Source organism: Ambystoma mexicanum, chromosome 8 (genome assembly GCF_040938575.1).
Source record: "Ambystoma mexicanum isolate Mex_15411 chromosome 8, UKY_AmexF1_1, whole genome shotgun sequence".
NCBI classification, from domain to species: Eukaryota; Metazoa; Chordata; class Amphibia; order Caudata; family Ambystomatidae; genus Ambystoma; species Ambystoma mexicanum.
Genome location: NC_090929.1, coordinates 675,605,751 through 675,633,311, shown reverse-complemented (window position 1 = coordinate 675,633,311; position 27,561 = coordinate 675,605,751). Strand labels below are relative to the sequence as shown.

At 43.7% G+C, this 27,561-nt stretch overlaps 1 protein-coding gene across 2 annotated transcripts in view; it reads left to right on the top strand.

Annotated features, from left to right (window-relative positions):
• The window catches only part of CUEDC2 (CUE domain containing 2), a 226,417-nt gene that overhangs the window by 126,780 nt on the left and 72,076 nt on the right, over nt 1-27,561 (top strand). For both annotated transcript variants that reach the window (XM_069610475.1, XM_069610476.1), the window contains one exon: nt 17,951-18,118. In XM_069610475.1, the coding sequence (XP_069466576.1) occupies nt 17,951-18,118 (168 nt within the window). The remainder of the gene's footprint in view (nt 1-17,950; nt 18,119-27,561) is intronic.

The window sequence follows — 27,561 nt, the reverse complement described above, 5'->3', positions numbered from 1 at the left end:
CTCTAAAATCAATGCGAAAAGTAACGAAATAAATCGAGGCCAACACACAATGATAAACGACAGTTAGTCTACATGCGTGAGGAATGATATGATATGGGATTTGTAACGCGCCTATACTCAAGTGTTTCTAGGCGCGACGAGGCAGGTGGGGAACAAGGGCAGACAGACAACGATCCTACTAGGCCAGGTGTCTTTCTGATCGCGCATGGGGAATGGGGAAGGAAGGAAAAGTGCTGTACATGGTTAGTTGAATACAAATTAAATAACAGGGCCAGCTGGTGGCAAGTGCAAGGTAAATGCCGGGAGAAGAGGCTGAAGGATACAGAGACAGTCCCGTAGTGGAGGGAAAAGTGGCTGGGCCAAGGACCGAGATGGGTGAGACCAGTGGACCTGCATGCCCATGTGCCCACTACGAACACGTTTTCCTTGCTTTTCCTAGCTCTTCATTCATTCATTTATTCATGCATCCATTCATTAAATCTTCATTCCGGTATAAAAGCGTGTAAAGATTTGCTTACATTATATTTGAAATTTCCATTGTGTCTCTTTGTAATGCAGTCTGTAAAACTGGCCGGGCTCTTGACAACGATTTTTCGTATACTGAACTAAAATGAAACTGTCTAGTTTCTGAATTTTCTGCCTTATCGTCTTACGTTATTGCGCACCCCCTTCAAATATAGTTCTTTCGGCATGGTCCCTGTCTCAAGGTCAAAAAACAATAGACCCTTATACTTCCAGTGCGACTTGTGGGCCTCATCTGGGCGCGAGCTAAAAATCGAAGCCGCTGTCCTTCGCATTCTTTATTTGCAACATCACGTAGTATAGGCATCTGTGAGAACTTGAAGTTTAGAATCCGTCTATGTAGTGCGCCTCAATGTGCAAATGCGAACTGGCTTCTCTCCCAAATGCCACGGCCCGCTTAGCTGGCGCGTTCTAAGTGCCCCAATTTTGTCCCCGTTGTCTGCAAGCTTTGCAGCCCAAATTGAGACATTTAATTTTTGGGGGAAGGTCAGGGAAAGTATTAAGTACCACAGGAGTTGAGTTAAAAGTGAGATTTATTGTTTGTTTTATTATTTGCAATACGCAAGCCTCCCCTCTGTTAACAGTGCGCAGCATTTACATTTACATGAGATGAGACATGAGAAAAATATATACATACACATATATGAGGTGAATAGAGAAAATTCAAAGATGACACCCAGCTTGTTCGCCATCCATGATGGTGAAGGTAGGGGTTAGGGTTACAGGTACACTGTACAATAACATTTATTTACAAAAAGAGAATTGTATTGCAATTATTTAAACCGGGATTTGTACTTCACAATCAGCTGTGCTTCGGGTGGGCATGGCAGTCGCAATGTTCGGTGGCAATGGATCACTGCTCTGCACAGAAACGTCCAAAATTCCATATCTGTGCTTCTCTAACACAGCAACAATAAGGCCTTTCACAAAGTCGAACTGCATTTCATCATAGACTGGTTTGATCACCCATTGCTTACTTACTTTGTTTTGAAAACACCTTAGTGTAGCGAGGCATCCTTACTTTACCCCTAGTCCTAGATTGTTCACGTCCGACATTGCTGTTATGGGCCAAGACCGCTAGTAGAGTGCGATGATTCATGCCCCGAAAGCTAAAATGCAAGCGCTTTGGCCTGTACTTTAGGCACATATTGTGGAACACCTCCAAATCTCCTGTGTGACAGAATTCTGTCAGTCCTCTCAAATCTCTTGATAGTTTTGTCGAAAACAATCTTCTCAATGGCTTTGTGTGTCGGTGAAGATGGAATCAACCACTTCTTCTTCCGTGCCTCCTCTGGGGACAAAGGGCCATGTTCACATTGGTGGAAATGTTGATTTGCTGTCCAGCGGTGAACGTTGGTAGAGTGGTGCATCAGTGACCGTCATTTTTCAAGTAGTATTTCCACTGACCCTTCACAAGTTTTTGAGCTCCACCAAAGATGGTTGGTGATAGAATGGGACCACTGCAAAATACTTTCAAAACCTTTTTTTTTCCCTGCAGCCGAGATTTTCTTATTGATTGATTTAGCAAGATGCCATACGTCAAATTGATGTTTAATATGTGGGAACTGCTCTCTCATTGTCTTGGCAATTGAAACGTGTCTATCCGTGGCTATGAGGTCGATGTGCATTCCCCTTGATTGTAGATATTCCACTGATTTTATAAATCCTAGTTTCTCCATGGCTACTGACGATGTACATTGTGTTACCTGCACGACCACCGAACTCACAATTTTCTTACTATCCATGTCCTGAAAGTGGTAGGTGCAGTACTTGGCAGAAAATCCAGGGCTGTCGCACTGTCCATCGCCGGCTAGCCTGAATCGTTTGCCTTCGAATGTACTTGCTAGAGACAATTGCTCAATTTTCCAAGCATCACTAATGGCCGGAAACAGATAATCACGTTGGTATGTGTAATACAGCGCTTTAGAAATGAAATGGAGTCCCACAAACTGAAAGAAAGCCTCTAACTTTCTAAAACTGGAGCCACTAAAAAGTGATGCAGCTGCACACAGTAGATTGCCTGCTGGCAGTTTCCCCAGCATCGGTTGTGCAGACCATGAGAACCTATGATTTAATCTACAGGCGGCATTTATTTTGATGTTACTGCCTTTTATTTGACGAGTCACATTAATCAATGGCTTCCCACATACTTTCCCTCTAATGGAATGCACACATTTCAGCATACTTATAATTTCCATCAAACAACTGTCGAATACAATGTATTTGCTCTCTTTCATTAGACTGTCATCCTGCGTCAACGTTGTTTCGGCCTGTGACGTTGTGGAGATTTCAACACATTGGAAAGTAATATCGCTGATATCAAGTTCTGATGCGTCTATGGATGCTGCGGCTGGTTCATTCTCTGTCATTTCGACATCTATTACTTCAACATTGATGGGAGAACACAACAATGTCGACAGGTTTTTTGGTGGCAAATTTTTGGCGGGTGTAGATTGTGTGAATTGATCTGCAACTACTTCAGAGCTATCTTCAATACATTCAATAACATCTTCTTGTGGTGGTGCGGTCGCACTGTAGCTATGGTCCAATGCAACTTTGCTGCAGTCTCCAAACACAGTTAATTCATGTTCTGGCCATTGGACATGAGCATCTCGAGCCTGAACACGCCTCGCCTCAATTAATAGTTCCTCCATAGTGTACACTGTCTGGCAAGCCACATCTCTCATTCGCTTCACTCTCTGTGTATGTATAGTTCTGACACCCACGGGTAACTGGAGGAGAGATTGGAAAAGGGATGTTCAGTTTAAACACAAGATAAAGTGTAGTACAATCGACTGGAAAAAAACATAAAATAGTCCCCAGCACAAACATTTTTTTTAAAGTTATGAACTGTTTGTAACTAACCTTTTTTTGTTTTTTTTTCTTTGCAACTTTTTTTACTCGACCTTCAACATCTGCACGCTGTAGCTCCAATTCGTTTCTGCATGTCCTCCCTTCCTCTTGCGCTGCAACGACTATATTTTTTGTATCCGCATAGACAGCACCGAATGAGGCTCCATCGTCTCCCTGAAACATAGTACTTTCATTACTATGTATCAAAATATTGTTAGCATAAAACACACGTGAGGACGAGCACACGGGTACATCTCAATAGCCAAACACGATTTAAACATTGTGTGCAACAATCAAACGACAAGTATTCGACCAGTGATGATCTATTTCGATGGAGCTGTCAGTATCCATACCTCTGGCTCTGCATGGACTGCCATGAATGGTTGTATTGGAGAGGAGGCATCCGCATCTCCCTGAAACGCAGTACTTGCATTAGTATGCTTTTCAATATTGGAAACACAACACACACTTGGGGTCGACGGCACAGGTACATATAAAGAGATAACCACAAATGATGCATTGTCCAAAAGAATCAAGGAAAATCTAAATATGATCACATTTCATCGACTTATTTCTCCGATTCCTTTACATCTGCATCATCTAAATGAGATGTTGTGATTGTGGTGGAAGCTCTGTCATCTCCCTGAAACACAGCACTTGCGTTGATAGGGAAGAAAGTATAGCAAATGGAATCTGATCACGCATGATGGAGCTGTCATCCATTCCTCGTGCTGCTGAAGAATATTTATGGATGTTGCAAATGTAGTGCGCACTTCCGTAAGCTGTTGCGCCGATTCGTATACGCATGGTCCCACTTCCACTTCCCCTGGAATTACTTGAATGTCAGGCTCTGCATCAAGTGCAGGGGTTGACGCTCCATCAACTGCCTGAAACATAGTACTTGCATTAGTGAGGATTACAATAGTGAAAACATAACGCACACCTGGGGACGACAGCACAGGTACGTATCAACGGCTAACCACGAATGAAACATTGTGTAGAACAATCAAACGACAAGAATTCCAGCTCTGATGATGACGCTCGATGGAGTTGTCAGTATCCATACCTCCCGCTGGTGAAGAACATCTAGAAATGTTGTAGATGTGGCGGACGCTTCAGCATGGATAACACTAATTATAACTGAAAACAAACACCAGTGGATGATAACTAAGGTGTATATCAATTGGAAAGCACTAACCAAACATTCGGTAAAATAATTACACGATAAAATAAAACTATTACTTGACATGCATAAAAGTCTGTAGCGGATTAGCCTAGTAAGATTACCTGATACGCGCTAGAAGTGGTTGATAACTGCGACCACGTCAAGGATGTAGAATGTTCTTGCTTCAGATTCAAGGGATAGTCAAGAAGTTGTAAAGGTAAATTAATGATTGATAATGAAATGCCAATATTAAAAATAGCCATGTAAGGCGACACAATACTTGAAAAATGCTCAATACAGCACAGTTCCCTGTTCCCATATATTTACATTGCGTTTGTGGGTTATGAAATCGAAAAAGAATATATTGATAAATGCCATTATTCAAAAAACTATACACTCGTATCAATATCGAAATTATTACAATGGATAGAACACCTACAATATCAATTAATCTGTTCGGATACCTACACACTACCGCAAGGCCTAAAGCTAAATCCGGACACTTGACTCACCGGTGGCGGAATGTGGACGAATAGAGTGGGAATAGCGTTTTCGAGCAATTTCCGTGTCGTTCGCCGTTTATTCTTCTTTGTTACCCAAGATGTTTACTTGTCCAAGGAAAAGTGCCAGCTGCAGATGTGGTATCGATCACCCCTCTTGTCCTGTAAGACTTGTTGGACTCTACTTTCCAGCTCATCCAGTGGATATCCGCAATGTCTGACCCATTCTCTTATTCGATCAACAGTTTTCAGGAATACATGCATTTTAGTGCCTTCAGATTTCGCATGGGTCTTCGAAGGGCAACCGCTAATCGAACAGGCAGGCATTGTTGATAAATCTGAAAGTAAATATCGACATTATTATACAATCTTCAAGAATAAAGATTTGATACAAAAGTAAATGAATCATACAATGATCAATGCAAGGTTTGTCTTGGTCGCAGGAACTATACCAGTTCATTATGTGCGGCTTAGTATTTGCATAAGTTGCAGAAATGTATAAATGATGTGACTAAAATCTGAACATGTGACTCATCCCTTGGATGTTCTGTATTGCACGAGAAGGAAACATGCTTGCATTATAGACTGGACCCCCGAAGGATGCAATTCGATGACAATAGACACAGATGAAAATAAATAGATCTATTGATAGCATAGCAATGGAAACTCAAGTCAATAGCAATGGGACCAATGAACCTAGCACTATTGTGTACTCCACTCGCAAATAGATAGAAATTTAACAATCTGCGAAATATGACTAGGATACATGGCCTTAGCTTGACCAACAAACAGTTGGATTCAGCAAGCAGAGCAGTATGTTGCAGGAGAATAGGTGGGTGGCCTCAGGTAGCACACTGATGGGTTTGCTCTAAGCGGTCACAGAAGTTCACGGATAGCACGACGACGAGCAGATTAGCGTAGATCTCAGTGGTTGCCAGGTAACACATTCAGGAGTTGACTTGCAAAGCACAAAGATGTTCTCATGAGACATATCAAGTGGTTTATAAAGTATTAGAAACAGGGGTGTGTTTGTGAATGAATGACGTATGTATGTCGTGGTTTTAGGGGGGCGGCCTGCTTCAAGGGGAGGCCTGGCTGGAGACACGGGGTCTGAGGAGGCCATGTGACCGATGGCCCCTTGGCGTGGGATACCTTTTGAAGTGTTCATGTAGTTTGGCACCTTGGCCTTTCGCGCCCCTGACAGCCCCCCATGCCAGCGCTCATCCACTGGCGCGAACCGCCTTTATATCAATATATAGTATTTCGCCTTTATATCAATGATAGTATATCGTTGCTTATCAATAACAAATGCCACATACCGGAGATTCTTGTGAGCACAGACCCACACTTCAACCGGTGTATTATAGTGGTCAAGACCCTAAGGCCTGTATAATCCAATGGTAATTGTTAGTATAGATATATGTGTGACTTTTAGACATAACCTACTGAAAGACTTTGAACAAGTGTTATTTAGTGCATGCATTATCGAGAAAACATGTTAGCTTAGATAGATAGTGAACACCCTGCTTCACAGCGACCAGACCTTCACCCATTCGGAGCACAGATGTCTGACGTCCATCCTTGAATGGAGACACACTTGATTCATTTTAAAAATCGAAACAACCGTTGTTAAAATATATGTGGCGTTTTATTTTGTATCTTATTCTCATGACACAAAAATACAATACTTGCTGTGCTGCAACCTGACCTGTACAGGTCAGGTTGCAGCACAGCGAGAGAAAATCCCCCTGTACTGACCGCTGTCACTCGGGAACGTTTTTCTAATGGCACGAACGGCACAGGCGGGTATCACTCTTCGAACGCGGTGTCCAAGCCTCCCGTGGAGACACCATGTAAAGGAACGATAGGCCACCAGCCTGTACTACCTGTGAAAAGGAATGAAACAAACTGTTTTTAAATGACCAAGATAAGTTTAATAAACGTTTGTTGTCAATGACAATTCTTGTAACTAATGGCATTCTGCACGGACAAATGGTATTTGACAATGCACACTATTCAACGACTTACATGCGTTACAATGATATGTAGATGTAATTTTGGATATAGTAGAAGAACATGAACTAGGAGTGGCATGACAAGCAGAGTATACGTACTCGTTACTCGGATTACGAGGACGAACAGTTGCGCGAAGTTCGTGCATAAGCACCATTATTATTCTCAACACGGCCCGTGTGAGGCAGGCTGCCCTGAAGTCTGGCAGCTCTGTGATGCATTGCGGTCGTGGCTCGCCTTCCGAAATGTAGGCCAGGCATCCCGAGTTTTCTCGGCAGCAGCAGTTCTCGTCCTCAGTTGGCATTAGCTCACACCGATTGCATGTGCACCAGGTGGAGACGCCGTCCATGCGACTAGGCCCAGGCTCTTCATCTGTTGATTCGTCCTGCCAACTGCCGTCCGAATCCCCATCGTTTTCGCATGCTTCTCTTTCCTGTAGTTCCTCCTCGGTATACTCGGGCTCGTACATGTAGGGCATTATTGTAGCCATTGTGTGTTAAACAAACTAAAATAATTTATAGCGGGGGTACTGGTATCTGTTCACACGGGCTACAAGCGGCAAAGGTAGCTGACCAGAGCACTGAAACGAGTCACAGAATACTCAAAGTAACACAGAGAGAGGAATGGAATCGAAAATCTGCTGCTGTGTGTTGTGAAACGATCTGTTTATACCTATTGAGGAAAGAGGCGTCCTGCCATTTCCATGGCGACACGTCATTAGCTGAAGCGCAGCGAATGTTGATACAAGACGTGCTTTGGCGTTGGGAAATGGGCGGTACGAGTCTGCTGATGACAGGCTCAGGGGCGGGGGATTTGATTTAGTGCCGCAAAAGCAGGTCAGCCAGGGCGATGGGGGAAATGATAGGATTATCAGAAAATGGCAGCTCCCTGCTGCTTGTTTTCGCGTGCGTTTAATGGACGAAAACTCGGGTAAGGTCCATAGGAAAGTTTTCTAAAATCGAGCCACTTAGGCTTAAAAAAAACATGGCCGACCCGCAGGGACAATAAACATTTTTACTAGACCATGCCTTTAATAAATTGTGGCGGGCATTGGTCACCCTTACAATTGGACGGTTTAAGTCCCAGTATGACCTTCTCCACCTCAATGACAGAGACTTTAGAGAAGCTGAAACAGATTTCTTGTTTGTGATGCGGTGATGGTGCTATATTTTGAGTGGTATCCACAAAACTAGAACCTGAATTGGGAATCAAAACCTCGAATCTTCCCTGTCGTCGTATCACACTTGAATTCGAGTCACATTTATTCTATTATTACTTCTCCTTTGGAATTAATCCATGGTTATAAATTCCTGTATTTTGCCTTCAGGGTTCCACACATTTTGGTTTGTTTTCTGTGTTTTCCAAATAAACATTCATTTTTTTATTTGCGTTTTTTTGGATTTTGCAACTAGTTAAAATATAGTATTGGTCGTGGACCGATGAGAGTCGAAGATAGTCGATACTCGAATATTTTGAGTAACTTGAGGTGCTAGAGAATCTTTCTTAAGAGCAAATTTGGTTTGTAAGTTGGAGACTTTGTTGGTTAAAGCATGCTGGATGCTAGCACACCAACTTTTATCTTTAGTGCAGTTCTCTTGTGGTACGATGGGTGTTTCCAATTCTTTTAGAATACTGAACAGTTCTTTGATGCTAGATTTTTATTGTGATATTTGGATGTCCTTGTTATACTGGGTTGAGATATTGGTGAGATTTCGCTTTTCTGCAGACGGAGAGAGTCTCCAAGCAGTTTCAAACTTTCTTTTGAGTAGTCTAAGTTTTTTTTTTAATTGGGGGTGAACCAAGTGTTCAGATGTTTTAACGGTTTACTCTTCCTTAGTATGAGAGGTGCAATATTGTCAAGGGCTGAGTTCATGTTTTCGTTATACTGTTCAACTAGGGAGTTGGGGTCCGCGTTGTCTGGTATGGAATTGAGCTTGGGAAGTATGAGGGGCAGCAGTTTGTCAGCAGTCATACGTGTTTTATTCCTCGTGAGGGTAGGTGGTGCAAGCGGGGAGGCCTGGGCTATGGCTAGGTTAGTTGCCAATGTGAATGCTAATAGATAATGATTCAGTGGGAGATGGGGTGGAAATGCGCTTTACACCATTACAATAAGGCGAAACAATAGTTTGATGCTTTAATTCGAAAACTATCAGCTGACACGTGTTTCGACACACAGGTCGTCCTCAAGGCTGGGTAATTTGAACAAATACAAAAAACAAAAAGTTTGAAATAAAAAAGCAAACAAATTAACAATTTTGCAATACACATCAAAATTATAAAACATGACGATGTTGAGTTTGGATACATACAATAAGTCAATGAAGACAACATTGTCCACATGAAAAATAAAATGCGTCACATTAATACATATTGACCAGAAAGTAATGAGAAATAAATGCAACAAAATGCAAATAAAAAGATACATAGCATACCACATGTCAGGTTGAGAGGGAATAACAGAAGTTGCGAAGGCGGTTATAAATAACTAAGGGAAAACAAACAGAAATCACAATCAGTAATGGTGGAATAAATGGTGTGTTAAGATGAGTACCATATTGGCTGCTTGGACATGGTAGTTATTTTATTTCATGCTTAAGAACCACATTGGTGAGCTGGGTACCATGAATGAGCCTCGAACACCGGAATCCTCACACGTGCAATTCAAGCACCAGTCACCTAGAATAAATAGTAGTGAGGAATGCCTCTAAGAATAATAGTCTGAAGCACCAAAGAACTGAATGAAATCTGTGCTGGAATGGCACTGCAAGCATTTTAGTGAGACAAAAAAGGGATTCTGATAGATTAGATAGTATAACGTAGCAAAGACAAATATTTAGTAGGTGAACTACCCAAAAGAGGGGAAACACTCAGAGCATGGAAGAATCAAGTAAAAAAGAAAAAGTACTGGAAACCTTACCGTGCACAACAATGAATAAGGAAATCCTGAAGAACTCCTGTTGAGAATAACAATATCATCAAATATCAAGTGGACTAGGCTAGCAATTAAGCAAATGTAAAACAAAATAGAGGCACATACCTAATGGAGTAACGCGTGACTGCACAACTCAATGAATCGCAAGAATGTCATACAGTTGACATGAAAAGAAATAATAAAGCCGTAATGGCCGATTCAAATATATCGCCTAAGAAATAGGAAGAACAACAAAAGCACTAATGAGAGTCAGAGGACTCTAAATGATGTACTCGGAGCAGTTATACGTCGGAGAAGATGAAATGTACTTACTCGTAAAATGGAGTAGCATCAATGTGAAGGGGCAATCCCAGAAACAACCATCGGAGGTGGCGTAGATTGTAATAAGACTGCCCCATACGTCACAGTAGTGACGTATGCGGCGCCGCGTGCGGTTTATGTCACGTAGATGGCGTAGATGGTAAACAACGCCATAATGGGTGAAAAAGTATCGTAAATGAAAACAGAGGTACAGTATTATTGCTGCACGGACATAAACAATTCTGAGTATTAATCCCGTCCCGTTGGTGACGTAAGTAGTTAAAGAAAACCAATCCGTACAAAGGAAAATAAATCAATTGAGGTACAAGAAAAATGAAAGGTAGCACAATATTGCGTGACAAGATAACATGAGTAAAATCAAAGCGGGATGCAATAATAATCCCGCATGAATGGCTAATGCATGACAATGAATGAAAGCTGATGACTCATGATATGGTCATCAAATCGTAACTGGCAAATAGTGAGTGTAAAAGTGGCATGTTCCGTGATGCCAATAGAAGAAAATAAAATTAAGACGCATAATCACTAAACCTGGAAGGTGAAAAATATGCAATTATTGAGGACAAAATATAATGGGGCCTGCAGTAGAGAGATAACACAGGCACTACAATTCAATGAAGTGGGTGCTGGTGCTTGAATGCAAGAGGATTGGATCTTGGTGCGGGCCAACAGGGTCCCTACTATAGCTGTAACCAGATTAAAAAAGAGACGCATGTAAGCTGGTAGCTAATATTACAATGAAACAACACTGAGGGAATGTAATCATGCAATAAACCCTTATGTTACAAGAATACATACATCTTATGATCAGAATTAGATCCTCGAGTTGTACATCGTAACAAACGGATGAGTTTGGCTTCCATTTGCCGCAGTTTGTTGGAGATTGCCTCCCCTTTTCCCCCGATGCGCTTTCATTAAAGTGCAGATCAGACATATGATCCAACTGATGTTCCACTTGCCAGTGAACGGCTAAGGGAGATTTGGGTTCACACATCCTGAGACTAGTCAAATGTTCCCTTATTCGAACTCTAAGCTGGCGAATAGTGCTGCCCACGTAGAGCTTACCACAAACACAGATGATGGCATACACTATGTGAGTAGTCTTGCAGTTAATAAAATCACGCATTACCACTTCCGAGCCAAATTTATCGATGAAAACTTTGCATTTGGGGTGAGCCCAGGAGCATTGGTTACAAATCCCGCATTTGAAAAAACCCTCTGGTTGCTGTAACCATGTGGAACTAGCCAATTTATTGTCAAAGAAAGAGGGACTTGCCATAGTTTTAATCGTTGGTGCTCTGATGAAAGTAAATTTAGGTTTGGGTGTCAAGTATGGTTCAAGGTCCTTATCCAGTCTCAGGATGTGCCAGTGTTTTGCTACCATTTTGTACAGTAGTTAGGAATCATTAGTGAATGGAGTGACCAAAGAGATATATTGTGGAGATTCCTTAGACTTAGAAACATTGGTCAGGAGGTCAAGTTGAGTGACATTTGTAAATTTGGCGTATGCTTTATCGATGACTGAGCTTTTATACCCTCTATTTAGAAACCGCTGATTAAGTAAATTACATTCCTTATCATAGTCTCGAGGGTGAGCACAATTGCGTCTGGCCCTGTGAAATTCACCCATTGGTATGTTATCAATAGTGGTACGTTGATGGTTACTCTGTGCGGCCAGAATAGAATTGACCTCGGTCGGTTTCCTGTAGGTACTAGTATACAGGTGTTTGCCATAATCGGTGATCACTAGCGCGCGGATACCGAGTTGCGAATCCACATTCCTAATAGAAAATGGTCTGTCCAGATCTGGGGGACAATGGATGTGATGTTGACATTACAGTTGTATTCTGCTATCCAGTCAAGAGTACGACCTTTGTCATACGTGGGTAATTTTACTTTCTGAGTGAAGCAGAGTTCTTTCAAGGTCGTGGCAATTGCAGTAGAGTGGGTATTCTTAATGTCATTGTAACCTAGGTTAAAATCACCTAACACTAAGGTTTGTGAGGTGTTTTTTAAGTTGTTAGACAATACTGTGGATATGTCTTCGAGAAGTTTCCAATGGGACCTGCCGGTCTATAGATAAGACAGGGTCTGGCGCGCGCTATAAATAATAAACAAAATAATAATAAACAAACAGATATTCAGCGTTTGGAAGTTGGCGGTGGGTACTTTGATCATGAGGCATTCGCAGGATTTCGTAGTGGGTGTTGTAACAATTCTCATGGCTAGGTTGGTTTTGGCTATAATTGCTATTCCTCCACCTCAAGAGATATGTCTGTCTGCTTGCAGGATAGTGTAGTTGTCAGGGACTGCCAGGGATAAGGCAGGGCCTGCAGCGCCATGTAGCCATGATTCTGAGATGGCCAGGAAGTCAAGGTTGTCTGTTAGGATAATGTCTGCAATTTCAGTTGCAGGACCAACTAGAGACCTGGCATTTATGAGAGCTCCTTTAGGGTTCATTAGGTGGCTTTCTGGTGTGAGGGTGGCGCTAGAATGGTCTTTAGTCGTCTGCCTAGGAGGGTTAGGTGTAACCCTTTTATGGTTAGTGAGATTTGCAGTAGGCTCTGTGACTACTATCTCTAATAGGCATTTTTTTAGGTAGTTTAGTTGCTCAACTTTTTTTGCCGGTAGTTCATACAGTTTGGATAGGCGAGCGCGCAATCTTAAATTGTTGTCAGCAGTACAACATGGTGCTTGTGCAAAAAAGTATTCTTGTTGCAGGCTAGTTTTGTGTACAGTTTTGTAATTTAGTGTGTCTATCATTGTAGGGCAGATATTAGGTAAGGTTGTTGTAGTGGAGAGCTTAATGGTGCAGGTTTTGGTGTACAGGCTGTTAGTCTGTAGTACTGAGAAGAGGGGAAAGGCTATGTATACCATCACAAAGACTCCAATTCATTGTGGCAGTCCTGGATGCATCCCTGAGAAAAGCCTCGCCGCCAGTGGTGAGGGCTCAAGACATTCTGCAAATGGTGACCAAATTCCAGAATGCCCAGCGTCTACAGGCCTTCGATTTTCTAAGGTTGCTCGGCCTCATGGCATCCTGCACCAGAAAAATGCAAGAGGCTCGCCTGAGAATGAGATCTCTCCAATGGGCTCTCAGGACTCGGTGCTCACAAATCTCAGGAAGGATGTCGGACCTCCTACAAATCCCGAGCAGAGTCTCACTGGATCGTCATTGGTGGGCCTGTTGGGAGAACATCTTGAAAGGAGAACCTTTTTGGCAACCATGGCCGGAGATAACAGTAGTGACAGACTCCTCACTCACGGGGTGGGAGCCCATACCAACGATCTGACAATCAGCAGTTGTTGGTCTCTATCGGAGTCCAAACTACATATCAACCTTTTAGAGCTGAGGGCAATCAGACTAGTGCTGAAGGCCTTTCTGCCCTCTGTACGTGGAAAGAATGTCCTGATAATGACGGACAACACAGTGGCTTTGTGCTACCTCAACAAGAGAGATGTAGGGTCTCTACCACTGTGCAGAGACGCAGTGCAGCTCTGGTTCTGGGCAATACAAGAAGGAATCTGTCTGGCAGTTCATCTAGCCGGGGAGAAGAACGCGATGGCGGATGCTCTGAGCAGGCAGAGCAGTCTCACACGAGTGAGAACTAGATCAGGAAGTGCTTCAAGAGATCTTCACCCTTTGGGGAACCCCTCATGTGGATCTGTTTACGACCGTTGCCAACCAAAAGTGCAAGCTGTACTGCACAAGGGAATTTCCCCCAAGAGGAGCTCTAGGAGACACGTTCGTGGTGGACTGGGAATACTCCACTCCTATACGCGTTTCCTCCAGTCCCTGTCATTCCTCATGTAATGAGGAGGTTGAGAAAGTTCAGGAAATCCATGATCCTTGTTGGCCCGGATTGGTTCAGGAGGATGTGGTACCCGGACCTTCTGGACATGTCAATTTGCCCTCCGATATGTCTTCCACAAAGAGAGGACCTTCTCTTGCGAGAGGGTCGGGTTTTCCATCCAGATATCGGGACGCTGAGCCTTCGCGCTTGGTTTCTGAGAGGCAGAGATATAAGGATTGGGACCTCCCGGATGACGTAATTGAGATTTTGCTTTCGGCCAGAAGGTCAGCAACTAAATCTTTGTACTGCTGCCGCTGGAATAAGTTCTTCAGCTGGTGTAGAGATAAGAATGTTGACACTTTTACATGTAATACACCGATTGTACTATCCTTTTTGTTACACCTGGTTAATCTGGGGCTCCAGTTTGGTACCATCCAGGTTTACTTATCGGCGCTTTCTATTTTTAAGCGCACTTCAGAATAAGTTTCTTACTTTAAGATACCTTTTTAATAATACATTTTTAAAGGGCCTGACAAATGTTCTCCTCCAATACCTTTTCAAGTCCCAGTTTGGGATCTCAACTTAGTGTTGCAGTTTATGATGGGGGGGCTTCTTTCGAGCCATTACACTCCTGTCCTTTGAGGCTGCCAACTCAAAAAACCATCTTTCTAGTAGACATTACATCTGCACGAAGGGTGAGTGAGCTACAGGCTTTATACTGCAAGCCTCCTTACACTAGTGGTACTGAAAGTGAAGCCCACTTTTCTCCCCAAAATTGTCTGAGTTTCATCTCACTCAAAAGATAACGTTCTCATCTTTTTAACCTCTGCCACATCCCGAAAAGGAAGAGGAAAGGGTTCACAGGCTTGACCCTAGACGTGTACTGAGCTTTAACATCTCCAGGATGACCAGTTATTCGTGGGCTATTGTCACAAATTGGGTATGGCCATTAACAAACGAACACTATCCAGATGGATTATTTGGCAATATGTGAATGCTACAAACTGGCGGTGAAAGATCCTCCGGAACACCTTCGAGCTCATTCGACCACAGCATGGTAACTGCTTCTGCTTTACAGAGGGGAGTTCCAATAAGGGATATATGTGCAGCTGCCACGTGGTCGTCTGTACACACCTTCACTAAACATTATAATTTGGACTCATCAGGTCAGTAATCTGCATTTGGCAAAGCAGTGTTGCATTCAGTGCACACACACCCATAAAATCTGTTAATGTCATACTAAATTCTGACTCTCTCCTCAAAATTATTTAAACTGCGTTGGGAGTGTATCAAAGATAAGGAATGCCTGGGAGGACACAATCCACTCAAATAACAAGTTACTTACCCCTGGTAACTTTCTTTCGACTGGATGTTCCTCCCATGTATTCCTTATCGCCCTTCCCAATCTACCCCGCAGTAGACTTTCCCTCTCAACTGTCAGACACAAGATAAATCCTTCACTCATAAAAACTGAACTGAAGCCAACTTGCGCTGCACGTGCTACATATACCTTCAGTGACCTCGGCATTGAGACAGAGGCCTCCGTCGACCAGCATCGACGCACAGCGCCCTCCTGCTGAATTTTGTTTTCTGAATCAGCAAAGCTGGATATTGGAAAGATCAAAGATAAGGAATATGTGGGACGAACATCCAGTCGAAAGAACGTTACCGGGGTAAGTAACTTATTCATTTGTTGCTGTATAGCTTTCGTTCATCTTGGATTAATCACTTATTTTTCAAAACTACTGCAGAGATCTAGGTTCAGATGTATAGTTTTTCCCCAAAAAGTAAACTACTGATTTTAATACAGCTATAATGGAAATTGACTGTACTTTGAACTATCCAATAAAAACGTAGCAATCGTATATTTTGCTAGCCCCTTGTTGAATGAATTCTTGTAAAGGGCAAAATCCAATTATATTTCTCAAGTCTGTGAAACGATGGAGTCGCTAACTGCCTCCTTGAAGGAAAACTAGATGTACTCCCCATTTCTCTTGCTTCTCTCACCACCTCCTTTTGATCTTTCACATCACTCTCCGCTTTCACCCCTGCTTTATGACACAATTACATCCTGTCTTCTCTCCATCCAAACTTGTAGGTCTGATCATTTTCTTCATTTGAATTCCTCCAAGACTGAGGTTCTTTTCTTTCCCGCCACTACCACTCCTTCCCTCCTGTCTTTCCTTTCCCTACCCAGTTCATCCCCTGCTCGTAAACCTCTGCGTATACTTTGACTCTTCTCTTGCTTTAATAATAATAATAATAATAATAATTTGGCCATTATATAGCACTACGAACCCTCGGGTATCTGAGCGCTGCTTATTATTACCCAGGGTGTGTGGTGCTCTAATTTCACAGATCTCTTGTCGTGTCATCTCTTTAATATCCCGAAAGCTAGACCTTTTCTTTCATTTAATGCTACTAAGTTACTTGTATTTTCGCTCGCCTCCTTTAATGCTCCAGTCTTCTTCTTAGTCTTCCTGTCTTCTATCTTGCTTCGCCCCGCTGTGTTTAATCTATCATTCCTCTTCTCTTTTCTTTAATGTATTTATTATTTCTCCTCATAATTCCATCTCCTTTGCACTTGCTGCCCTTTCACTCTAGTTTGCTCTTTTCCGTTTGGTCTTTAAATGTCTTCATAATCTGTCTCCTTCCTGTATCGCTTCACTTATATCCTTCTACTCCACCCTGATCCATGCGCTTTGAGTCAGTTTCTTCCTCATCCTCCTTGTTCCTCAGCTTTTTTCATTCCTCCCTGTTGGCATCTCATCATTGGAACACCCTTCCTCTTCATTCTCTCTCCTCTTTTTCTATGTTCTGCTGATGTCTTTAAGATAATCTTCTTTCTCTCTTCTAAAATTTACATTTTGATTTGTAGCGTATATCATTTTATATTAAGCGCTTTGGCGTAAGATGCTGTATAAATCCAAATATACATTTGACGTCAGTGTCTTGTTGGCTGAAAAATAATTCAGAATGCCGAATGACCTTTTGGATAAAGTACTTAATTAGTGATTGGCATGAAGATGTCCGAAACCATAAGAATTACAGAAGTCCTTTCCAAACCAGAGGAATAACAGAATGCAAAGATGATGTATACCGATTTGGGTGTAGCATTGGTAGATTGTGTGCTGTTTGCAGGTGGGACTGGTGACTGTGTGGGATTTTATCTGTTTTAATGTACGATGACACGCTAGTTTTGATAAAAGGCATCATTTGTCATAAATCAGGTTTTCTTAATCTGGCCGTCTCAGAATACTATGTTGGTGATTTGGCATACTATGAAAGTCAAGTAACATAACCTGAACAGATTTAAATTGAACTATCTCCCACTGCAAGATACCTTACTTTTTGATCCATTTGCTTTCTTCCCCTAGACTGACGTATGTTCGAAGGTTTTTCTAATTGTCAGTCGCAGCAGTTTGTTTGTAGAAATTGAACCCTCCTTATAAGACCGCTGTCCGCACCCCACAAAAATGAAATCACCATTTTTGTGAAGTGTCAGAAGCCAGAAAGGAACATAAATCCAAAATACTGCAGTTGATGTACTCTATTCTTATATCAAATCAGTATCCTATTTTTAACCCAATTTTTAGCTAAATTGCGGAAGCCTGTCAGACCCAGAATTTGAAAAGCGGTCTGCTTTTAGCACCATAAACTGGTTTGCTCCCCTCAGAACGCCCATCTCCTTTCCTCCACGTTCTTTGGATGTAGACCATACAATTTAATGTTGAACAAGTAATCGCTCCCTACTAACCTTTTTAGCCACAAATTTGGTAATGAACACAGAGGAGAACATCTTGAAGTAAAATGTATAAAAAAAAGTGTTGCTATACTATACCTTTTTTAGGAGGAGGATGAGCTGAAGCGTGAAGTGGATCTGCTGATGGAGATGTTTCCAGCATGCTCCATTATGCACGCTCGGAATGTGCTTTCCATTGCCAAGGGGGACATGGAGGAAGCCGTCCAGCTACTTGTGGAAGGAAAAGTGGAACTTTGTACGAATGTAGATTTCAAGGTACAGTAAACCTTTTAAGTACCTTGTTTCTAGAAATTGGGCCAAGACATTTTCTGCAGATATTGACTGGAATGCACAATGTTAAACAGGATGGGCAGGCACACCCTCTCAGGGTTTCTAAATGACATTTTGTGGATTTAGTAGTGTAACCTGTAGCATTGTCCATGTTTGTCTTGCGTTTAGTGCTTGTGCCCCTCTTCTTGTCTGTATGATCTATGGCCACCCTCAACAAAGACACTATTTTAAAAATCCTGTAGTGAATGTCCTGTGCTTTTTAACTCTTCTTGATTTTTGACCTTGAAAGCAATTTTTTGTTTATTTCCCCTCGCTTTCTACTGCCCTTTGCACAGTTTTAATTTGTGTTTAGCCAAGTTGTTTTTCAGTATGTTCTGTTTTCTTGCTTTCTCCTGGTATTCTATTAATGTTTCGACAGTTTTTACATGACTAGTTCTTGCACTAATGCACATTCCAAACCTGAGTGATGTCATGACTGTACCTGAGCTGGCTATGCATGGTTGAACAGCAACTCTGAGTTTCAATGTTGCAGGTCCCCTCCTAAGTTTCTTTATGTCAAGAGGGGATCTATAGCCATTCGGGACAACCACTGGTACTAAAGAGCCAAAGCATGAGGCCACAGATGTTCACTGGGAAGTTGTTACTGTAACAAGTGTTAAAAACCAAATCCTGGAAGGCAAAGCTGTGCTTTACATTAACCAGAAGTGGCCAACACAGCATTACCCTCTCTTGAGCCGATGGGAACTGGTTCATTTCCCTGCAATGCATTGACAGTCTCCTTCATCGAAGCTGTGGGTCTGCAGCTGGCCTGCATTATTTCGCGTGCAGTCTCATAAATGTCTGGGTATTGTGTACCTGTCTATGCTGCACAACTGACTGGGCAATCTTTTCAAAGGGACTCTGACTTTGTGACTCTGCTGCTCACCAGCAAGAGGGTACTTGATGCTGCTGTGGTCCTCTCCTCCTCAATTGTTACTTAATGCTGGATCGCAAAGGCTGCTTTCCTCACCTGCTTCCCTTCAGGTCCATCCTGATAGTCCAAGGTGTGTGAGTTTCCAATCAGAGTTTGGAACCACTGGACCAGCTGTCAAAAGAAGCTGTCTCTACACCCATGACCACTAGACCCCAATGCTGCAACCAACTGTGAAAATGGTAGTCCCCATTCGCCCAGACATACCTGGAGTTGTTGGTCGTCTTCATTGGAGTTTGAGATATACTAAGGAAACTAATCTGCTCCCTCAATGAAGGGACCCCTCCGGCTTTTGAACCGCAACATGTGTTGGTTAACTCAAAACATAATTGTTTTAGGTTTGTAACATTATAAGTCCTCTAGATTGTTGGTTCAAGGTCCGGTTGACCAACTTATAATGTTCCAATGTCACAAACCTTGACGGCTAGAACAATTCTGTCCCATTAGGTTTCCAAAAAGGAATCCGAAAGTACACTTGGATTGTCTATCATGTGTCTTTTGTTTTCTTTCTTGTATTATGTATTTGCTTTTAGATGCACAACATGGATTTTTGGAATTTTGTTAACTTTGTGAAATAATGATGGATTTTTGTAACAGCAGGCTCTCTGATCGCTGGACATCATCTCAGCCGTTGTTTCTTCATCTTCCACTTCGGATTCAGGTCCAGTGTTCGACTACCTGTTCATCTTCCAGGATCTGACTTTTCTGCAGAACCGAGCCAATCAAACCAGACGTGCAACATTCAAACTTGGGGAGGAGGGGTCGCCAGTCCTTTCTGGACCTCCAGGCTCCCAGTTTGAACTGGATTCTCGTAGTCAGGCTGGAAGATATAGGGCTGCAGAGTTTTGGACTGCTCCTTAGCTTCCTGCCTTTACAGACACCCTGGAGCCAGGGCGACCTTTACCGAGGTCTCCCGCTGAAAATAAAATTGAGACAAAGGATTTTCCCGCCCTGGAGGTCAGGGGAAGGAACAAGAAAGGACAAAGAACACTAAACCGGGGCTGTATAACAGCTTGCGGTGAAGTTGCACTGAATTAGTAAAAAGGCTTGCTGCCACCAGCCATTAAAGGTAAGCTTGCCTCTAACATTTCTGTACAGTTTGAATGACAAAGGAGATACATTGCATCTCCCGAGTACTCCACATAAGGTGGGGGTGTGCTGGTCTCACCTAAATAAAGTTTAGAAAGGATAAAATATCTTTTCTATACTTGGGAACTGTAGTTCTCAGAAGGTTAGACAGATAATTAAACGGGCGGAGCCCAAAGGGCAACCCAGCAGCAATAGGCAGTTTTTGCCAAACGACACTATGGAGAATCTTAAAAATGACACCCATAGAACAAGTAAAAGGATCTGTAAGTGTGAAAAAAAAATTCCCACTCCCTCAGTTATAGGGAAAAATAATCCACCAGTAAAGCAAAATGTTCTGGGGTTGACGCAGGTCAGGAAGATTTATCATTGCTATGAAAAGCTTACCTAACAGTTGGTCTTTGGAAAACCGGCCATTACATGCATAATCTGGTCTATTGCATAAACTAACCCAAAGGTGGGAACCTCGTAAGCCACTGGCACCTAGAGGTAAGGCCATAACATGAAACGGAAGGTGGTACCAGGGTCATGAAGGAACAACTGCATAATACGAACGAGCCACCTCTATAGCAAACTTGGGGGCTTCATTGGCCTCTGGGCGTTTGAAGAAGGTATATTCCATGCAGAGTCTTGATCTTCCCAGAGGACATCCAGATCTGCTAGGCCTCCAAACACTGTGACTCAGCCATACTAGTGACTCAGAGCTTCACCCGCCAATTGAGATTCAATCAATGAAAACAATCAAGCCCCCACTAGGCCTTCCCTTTTGTGCCAATATCTGGAACACCTGGTAGCCCTGAAGTTCCACCTTGCTGGTGGCTCAGGTTTCCTGAATGAGAATAACTTGGTGTCCCCTTATAAAGTCACACCGGTTGGGGTCTACTAGATGTCTAGCAAGGCATGCTATGTTACACAAAATTATGTTGCATAAGGGCGCAGAGAGAGGCGCCTTAAGGCGCTCAGCCAGTCATTTCACCTCATCAAGCCCTGTTCAACCACATCATGGCTTGTCTTTGGCCTCAAGCCCAGGTATGATATCTCTCCAGCACTGACAATCTCTCAATTGGCTCCCAGTATCAAATCCAAGACCCTTTGCATTGTCCACAAGGCCTTCTGGGGCCTGGGACCAAAATATCTCCAGCTTTTTCTTCAGAAATATCTTCCTTCTCGAACACTTCGCTTTTCTAACTCCTTGAGGGTTGGTCACTTTTCCAAGCAGGGAGTTGGTGGCAGATCGCTCTCTATTCGGTCGGTGTTTCCCTCTGGAACAGCCTCCCTGACTCACTGAAACTTGAGCAGAACCATCTCCGGTTCCGGAAGCAGCTCAAGACTTTCCTCTTTGCTTCAGCCTTCTATCTTCCACTTCCCAGCTGATCTACTGTCCGGTACCGCACTGGTTACCTGGCTACCCTCTGAACCAGAGACCCAGGTCCCTGCCCTCCCAATTGCACACCTGCACTGCCTCCTGGCAGCCCTGCAATTGGGGCTGTATCTGCAACCCTGCAGTCCTTGCATTGATCTTACACTTGTTGTCTGCACTTAGCCCTGCACTGCCACCTGCTGGCAGCACTTCTTTTTCTATGTTTTGATCCTATGGCTCCTCCTCCCTTTGCCCAGGCACCTTTACCCTTCCCTCTCCCCTGCACTTGTGCAATCTCATGGTCACTTGGCCTAGTAAGTTTGTTGTCCTCCCTTGTTCCCCTCCCTTGCCTCGTCACGCCTTGAAACACTTGTGTATAGGCACGCTATAAATAAAATATATCATATAATACCCACCTCTGTTAAAAAAAAAAAAAAGAAAGGAAAATTGGCACGGACACTCCTGAAGGGCAGTCCCGATAGCAGCCAACGGGACCTCACGCCACTTAAAGAGTACTCATTAACAATAGATGGAGAAAGCCTGCATCTGCTGGTGCACCTTTAAATATTGTGGTGCTGGTGGTGCCTGACGGTGGGTATGTTCAAAAGTCAATTGTCAATAGAGCATCCACAAAGCACTTACTTGTAAAAGTAATTTTGTATGCCATCATACCATCTACCATTGACATCCGTCTACATCCCACTAGGTCACTTCTAATTATGAAGGTACATCCCTTAACAACTAAACCAGTATACATATTTATTGATTAGAGTCTCCCAATTTTCAAAAGCGCTGTTGTGCAATCTAGGGACATTATGCATGGTAATTGTAGGGGCATCACATTTTCGTAAGTACCTAGGTGCCATTAAGCCAGACCCTTCCCTTTCTTGCATGCTAGCACCATTTCCCACTGATGTTCTGTGTGGCGGTGGATTGTTGGCAATATGACGATTAATAGTGTCAATAATGGGGCCTCGGGTAGAAGGACAATCTTGTTCCATATTTCGAGCACCCCCTCAATTCCACACAGGCCGGGGAGGGCCACCCAGATTATCCACAGCACTAGCATCATTGGCACCACCCACGCTCCTTTGAGAATGACAAATGTTTCAGTTCGTCATTTTTAGTTTTGGTTATTAGGTGATGCTTTAGCACGACCTATAAGCTGAGACTTGCATTGGATTACCGTTCGACCTGGGGTGGAGGAAGCACAGAGCTTGGAGGTGTTTATCTTTTTAACCACATATTGACCTCCCATGACCATGCTAATCCCTATGGCCATTCCCATCCGTGATCTGTCCCTCGTCACCCAAAACACATCCTTCTGGGATCTCTTTGAGCTATGTCTATCGTACATAAAAATTTAACTGTTTTGTCTAGGGACTGTGAGTTTTATTTTCTTCTGAGAGAGTTAATGGAGAGAGGAGGGGGTTGCGGGGAGAAAGGGAGGTTCGTTTTAAGCTCTAGGCCAAAACAAACTCAACTACGCATGGGCAAGGCCAGGCCATTACCTATACCAGACGGACTCTTGTTGTACAGAGAGGCTAAAATAGTGTCGTTAATACATAGACAAACTAACTAAACAGATAGTTTGGCTTTTGAACAAGCAGAGGATGGGCCTTTTCCAAGCCTGGCAAAAATGTATCTAAATACCTGAACAGAAAATTGTTGCCTCTGCCAATGCTTCATTTTTAAAAGAAATTCAGTGCCAAGGAATAGACGAGTACACATGTTGCTTATAATTAGAGTGGCTGAAGATCCGCTTGGTTCAGACATTTCCATTACTCCAGGAGCTGGTTTACAATTGCAAATAGCCATTAACCATGATTCCCATCATAAAATATGGCACAAGAAGTACATTAAATACATGCACATGACGGTCCTTGCTATCCCATACCATTTATAGGGAGCAAAAGTTGAGGCAAACGTACTGTAGCCAGGGATTCATTAAACGGCTACACACTTGTACGTTTGCCATGGATTGTCACAAAATGAACAGATGCACCATTTAACAGAGATTATGAATGTCGGAGCGGGTAGAGATTAATGTAGAGTGCTAGTTCACCCATTACATGGTGATGGCATATTCTGATCTCACTCTGACCAAAGGAGCCTGCATTCCACAGCATTCCATGTTGTCTCCTTTTTCATCACACTACTTTGAATTCTTAAGGCTAGAGAGGGAGAGAGAGACACACAATCACACACCCACCCCACAATCTCCCCCCCCCCCCCCTCGTTTCCCTCCAGGACAATTCCTGGTGATTAAAAGGTGCATCGGGCGAGAGGTGTGGTGGGTGCTGTTCCATTGAGCTAACTAAAGCCTCTGGGGAAACTAGGAGGTCTCTGAGTCTTCCCTGATTTTCATCACCCCACAATACCTCTCGAGCGCCGGTAGGCAGCTTCCTGATCTGGGAGGGAAGCAGGGACCGACTGTGGGTGGAACAATCGGACCATTTGCTTCTGCTATGGGTCTGGATGATGCTGGGTGACGGAACAATGGTTTAACCACAGGGCTAGATTGTATTTTAATAGCATGAAGCTGGGCCTAGTTCTATCTGCGAGCATTCTCTCGAACCCTACAGATTTCCTAAACTGATGGTGGCACTGTTTAAAAGTTCACTTCTGTCTAAACCTGTGAAAGGAATGCACAAATTCAATTGGGAATCACCGAAAAAGTTGTTGTTTTTGGACCAGCAATTGGCTGGCTACATGGTATAAAAAGGCTCTGAAGAGATGCCAAAGACCCAAGAAAAGTAACGGACTGTGCAGTTTGCTGGAACAAAACAGAAGAAACTATCACCAAACACGTCAGTTCAAATGTGAGTATTCCTTCCTGGGTTATAGCTGCCGTTCAGGGCCTTTGTCTGATCACTGATGCCCACAAACGGGCAGTGAATCTTCTTGATTCTCGAAATCTGATCACGTTCATGAACGTAAACGCCTAGATTTTTACCAAAATTCTGCCCATGAGTTTGGAAAATAGTATGGAAATGGATCTACCTCCCACTCTCGGCTTGGCGAAACGTTTGACCTGCAGAGAGCTGGAGCCAGATGACTGAAGGACTCTGGTTGAGAGGTATTTAGGGAGGGAAAGCTGGATGTAAAGAGGTCACAGGCCCCAGACAGCCTTCTGCATGATGCAAAGGGTCTTGAATTTCATCCTTGTGATCACTGGGAGCCAGTGGAGAGATTTTACAGCTGGAAAGATGCGGTCCCTGGGCTTGAGGCCACGGATAAGTCTTGCAGTCCTGTTCTGGATTAGTTGAAAGAGGCGAAGAGAGGCGAGGCACATTTAGAAAGAGGCTGTTGCAGTAGTCCAGCCTAGAGAGAACCAGGCCTCTGGAGACATTGAGCTTCTGGGGGAAAGTTCCTTGCAGGTGTTGTTCGTGGCTCCCGAGATGCGGGCTTGGACATGAGCCCTCTCCTTGGAGCAGATGGAGAGACGGTATTGCCTTTTGGAATAGACGACAGGCCAGTTTGTCAGAGGATGAGCTAGATGCCTGTCACTTCCGCTCTGCAGCTTTGCACTTGCGTTTCAAAGCGGCCATGTCAGAGTCCTAACAAGAGTTGCAATTGGAGGCAGGCTTCATGCGGGTACTCGTGACCGGGGCAAGGATGTCCAGGGTGTTGGAGATGGAGGTTAGCAAGAACAGAGTCCGTGTAATGAAGGGGGCGGAGGAGGGATGAAAGAAGAGGCAAATGCAGTGACTGAAACATACTTCATCGGTCGAATGAAGGAGAGGTGGAGATGTCGGGGGACAGGGAAGGTCAAGGTGGGAAGAGAGGAGAGAGTGGTCAGATCAGGAGAGAGGGGTACTGAGAGGGTTAGAGAGAGGAATGACTGTTGAGATGAGAGCATCAAGGGTGTGTCCGGCAGAGTTTGCTAATGACAAAGCGTTAAATGATTCTGGCGATGTATGGCAGGATAGTTATGGGGGTGTTAATTTTTGGGGGAGTATGGGGTCGAGAGATGGTTTTTGTTGATTGGTTGAGATGAACAAGTTACGTCTTACCTTGTAACGTTCTTTCGATGGGAGGTTCCTCCGACTTATTCCTTATCTTTGGTAATACGTTTCCAGCTTGCTGGCCTCGGAAATTTTTTCTCTGTAGAGGGCGCTGCGCGTCTACGTCTACCGAGTCGATGTCCCTTGACGGCCACCGTATCAGCGCCGACGTCACCATGCCCATAAATAGCCACGCGCGGCGTCCGTTGCTCAGTTCCGTTTTGTAGCATAAGAAAAGTCATGCCTGAATTGGTTATTGACCTTGAAGGAGCGTAAACTGCAACCACACAGGAAGTATTACTGCGGGGATGGATGGGAGGGGCGATAAGGAATACGTCGGAGGAACATCCCGTCGAAAGAACGTTACAAGGTAAGAAGTAACTTGTTCTTCGAAGGGATTGTGTCCTCCGACGTATTCCTTATCTTTGATAGACTCCCATAGCAGTGGCATGTAATTAGAGGTGGGAGTAAGAATGTTATGCATCCCGTTAGGGATGGGCCGAATGTAATACGGCCTTGCCAAATCTGGTCTCTTGACTAGTTGAGGAATCTAGGTTGTAAAATGTTGTGAATGTATGTGCGGACGACCATGTGACAGCCGCACATATGTCTCTGACCGGTACCCCTCTTTGGAGAGCCGAAGAGGCTGCGATACTCCTGGTTGAATGAGCCCTAAGATTTTGGGGTGGCTCTTTACCTGCCAGTTTGTAACATTCCAGAATGGCCAAAATAATCCACCTGGAAATGTTTTGTTTTGTTATGGGTAGTCCCAACTTGTGACCCGAGTATCCTACAAACAGTTGGTCTGCTTGCCTGATCCTAGCCATTCTGCTGATGTAAAAGCTTAGAGCACGCCTTGGGTCCAGCCTATGTAGCCTTTCTTGCTCTTTCCCCGGATGGGGAGGAGGGTAGAACGAATGTAAGGTAATTTTCTGAGTAATATGAAATTCAGAAACCACCTTCGGGAGGAAATTAGGCTTCACCTATAGGACAACTTTGACCTTGGGGGGAAAAATGTATGTGGGGGTTTACAGGAGAGAGCTTGTAGCTCGCTCATCCTCCTAGCAGATGTTAGTGCTACCAATAGGACAGTTTTAAGCGTGAGAAATCTCAGCGAACAAGAGTGAAGTGGTTCGAATGGAGTGCCCATTAGGAAGTTTGAGACTAAATTTAAGTCCAATAAGGGAACCTGGAATGGTTTTGGTGGATAAACATTAGTTAATCCTTTGAGAAATTGTATCACTAGAGGTAGTTTGAAATACAATGGTTCCTCCGCAGTGCGCTTGAAGATTGAAAGCGCTGCGAGATAGCCTTTTACAGTGTCAACTTGAAGGCCTGAGTTTGCCAAGTAGAGTAGAAACGATAACCTCGTTGGTGTACCACATGAAAAAGGGTCGATATTCTCTTCCCTACACCAGCTGCAAAATTTGTTCCAACGGCAGCGGTATAAAGACTTTGTTGCTGGCCTTCTGGCCGAAAGCAACACCTGCATGATGTCATCAGGGAGATCCCAATCCTTGTACCTCAACCTTTCAGAAGCCAAGCGTGAAGGTTGAGGGTTCTGGTGTCTGGATGGAGAACCTGACCTCCCTTCTGCGAGAGAAGATTCTCTTTGAGTGGAAGACGGATTGGAGGGCAGATGGACATATCTAGAAGGTCCGGGTACCATGTTCTCCTGGCCCAGTCCGGGGCAATTAGGATCATGGTTTTCCGGAATCTTCTCAACCTCCTGATCATTTGAGGAATAACAGGGACTGGTGTAAATGCAAAAAGGAGTGGAAACTTCCAGTCCACTACGAACGCGTCTCCCAGAGCTCCTCTCGGAGAAAATTCCCTTGAACAGAACAGATCGCACTTCCTGTTGGTGCTTGTGGCGAACAGATCCACCTGAGGGGTTCCCCAAAGGGCAAAGATCTCTTGAAGGACTTCCTGAGCTAGCTCCCACTCGTGGGAGACTGTGCTCTGCCTGCTCAGAGCGTCCGCTGTCAAGTTCTTCTCTCCGGCT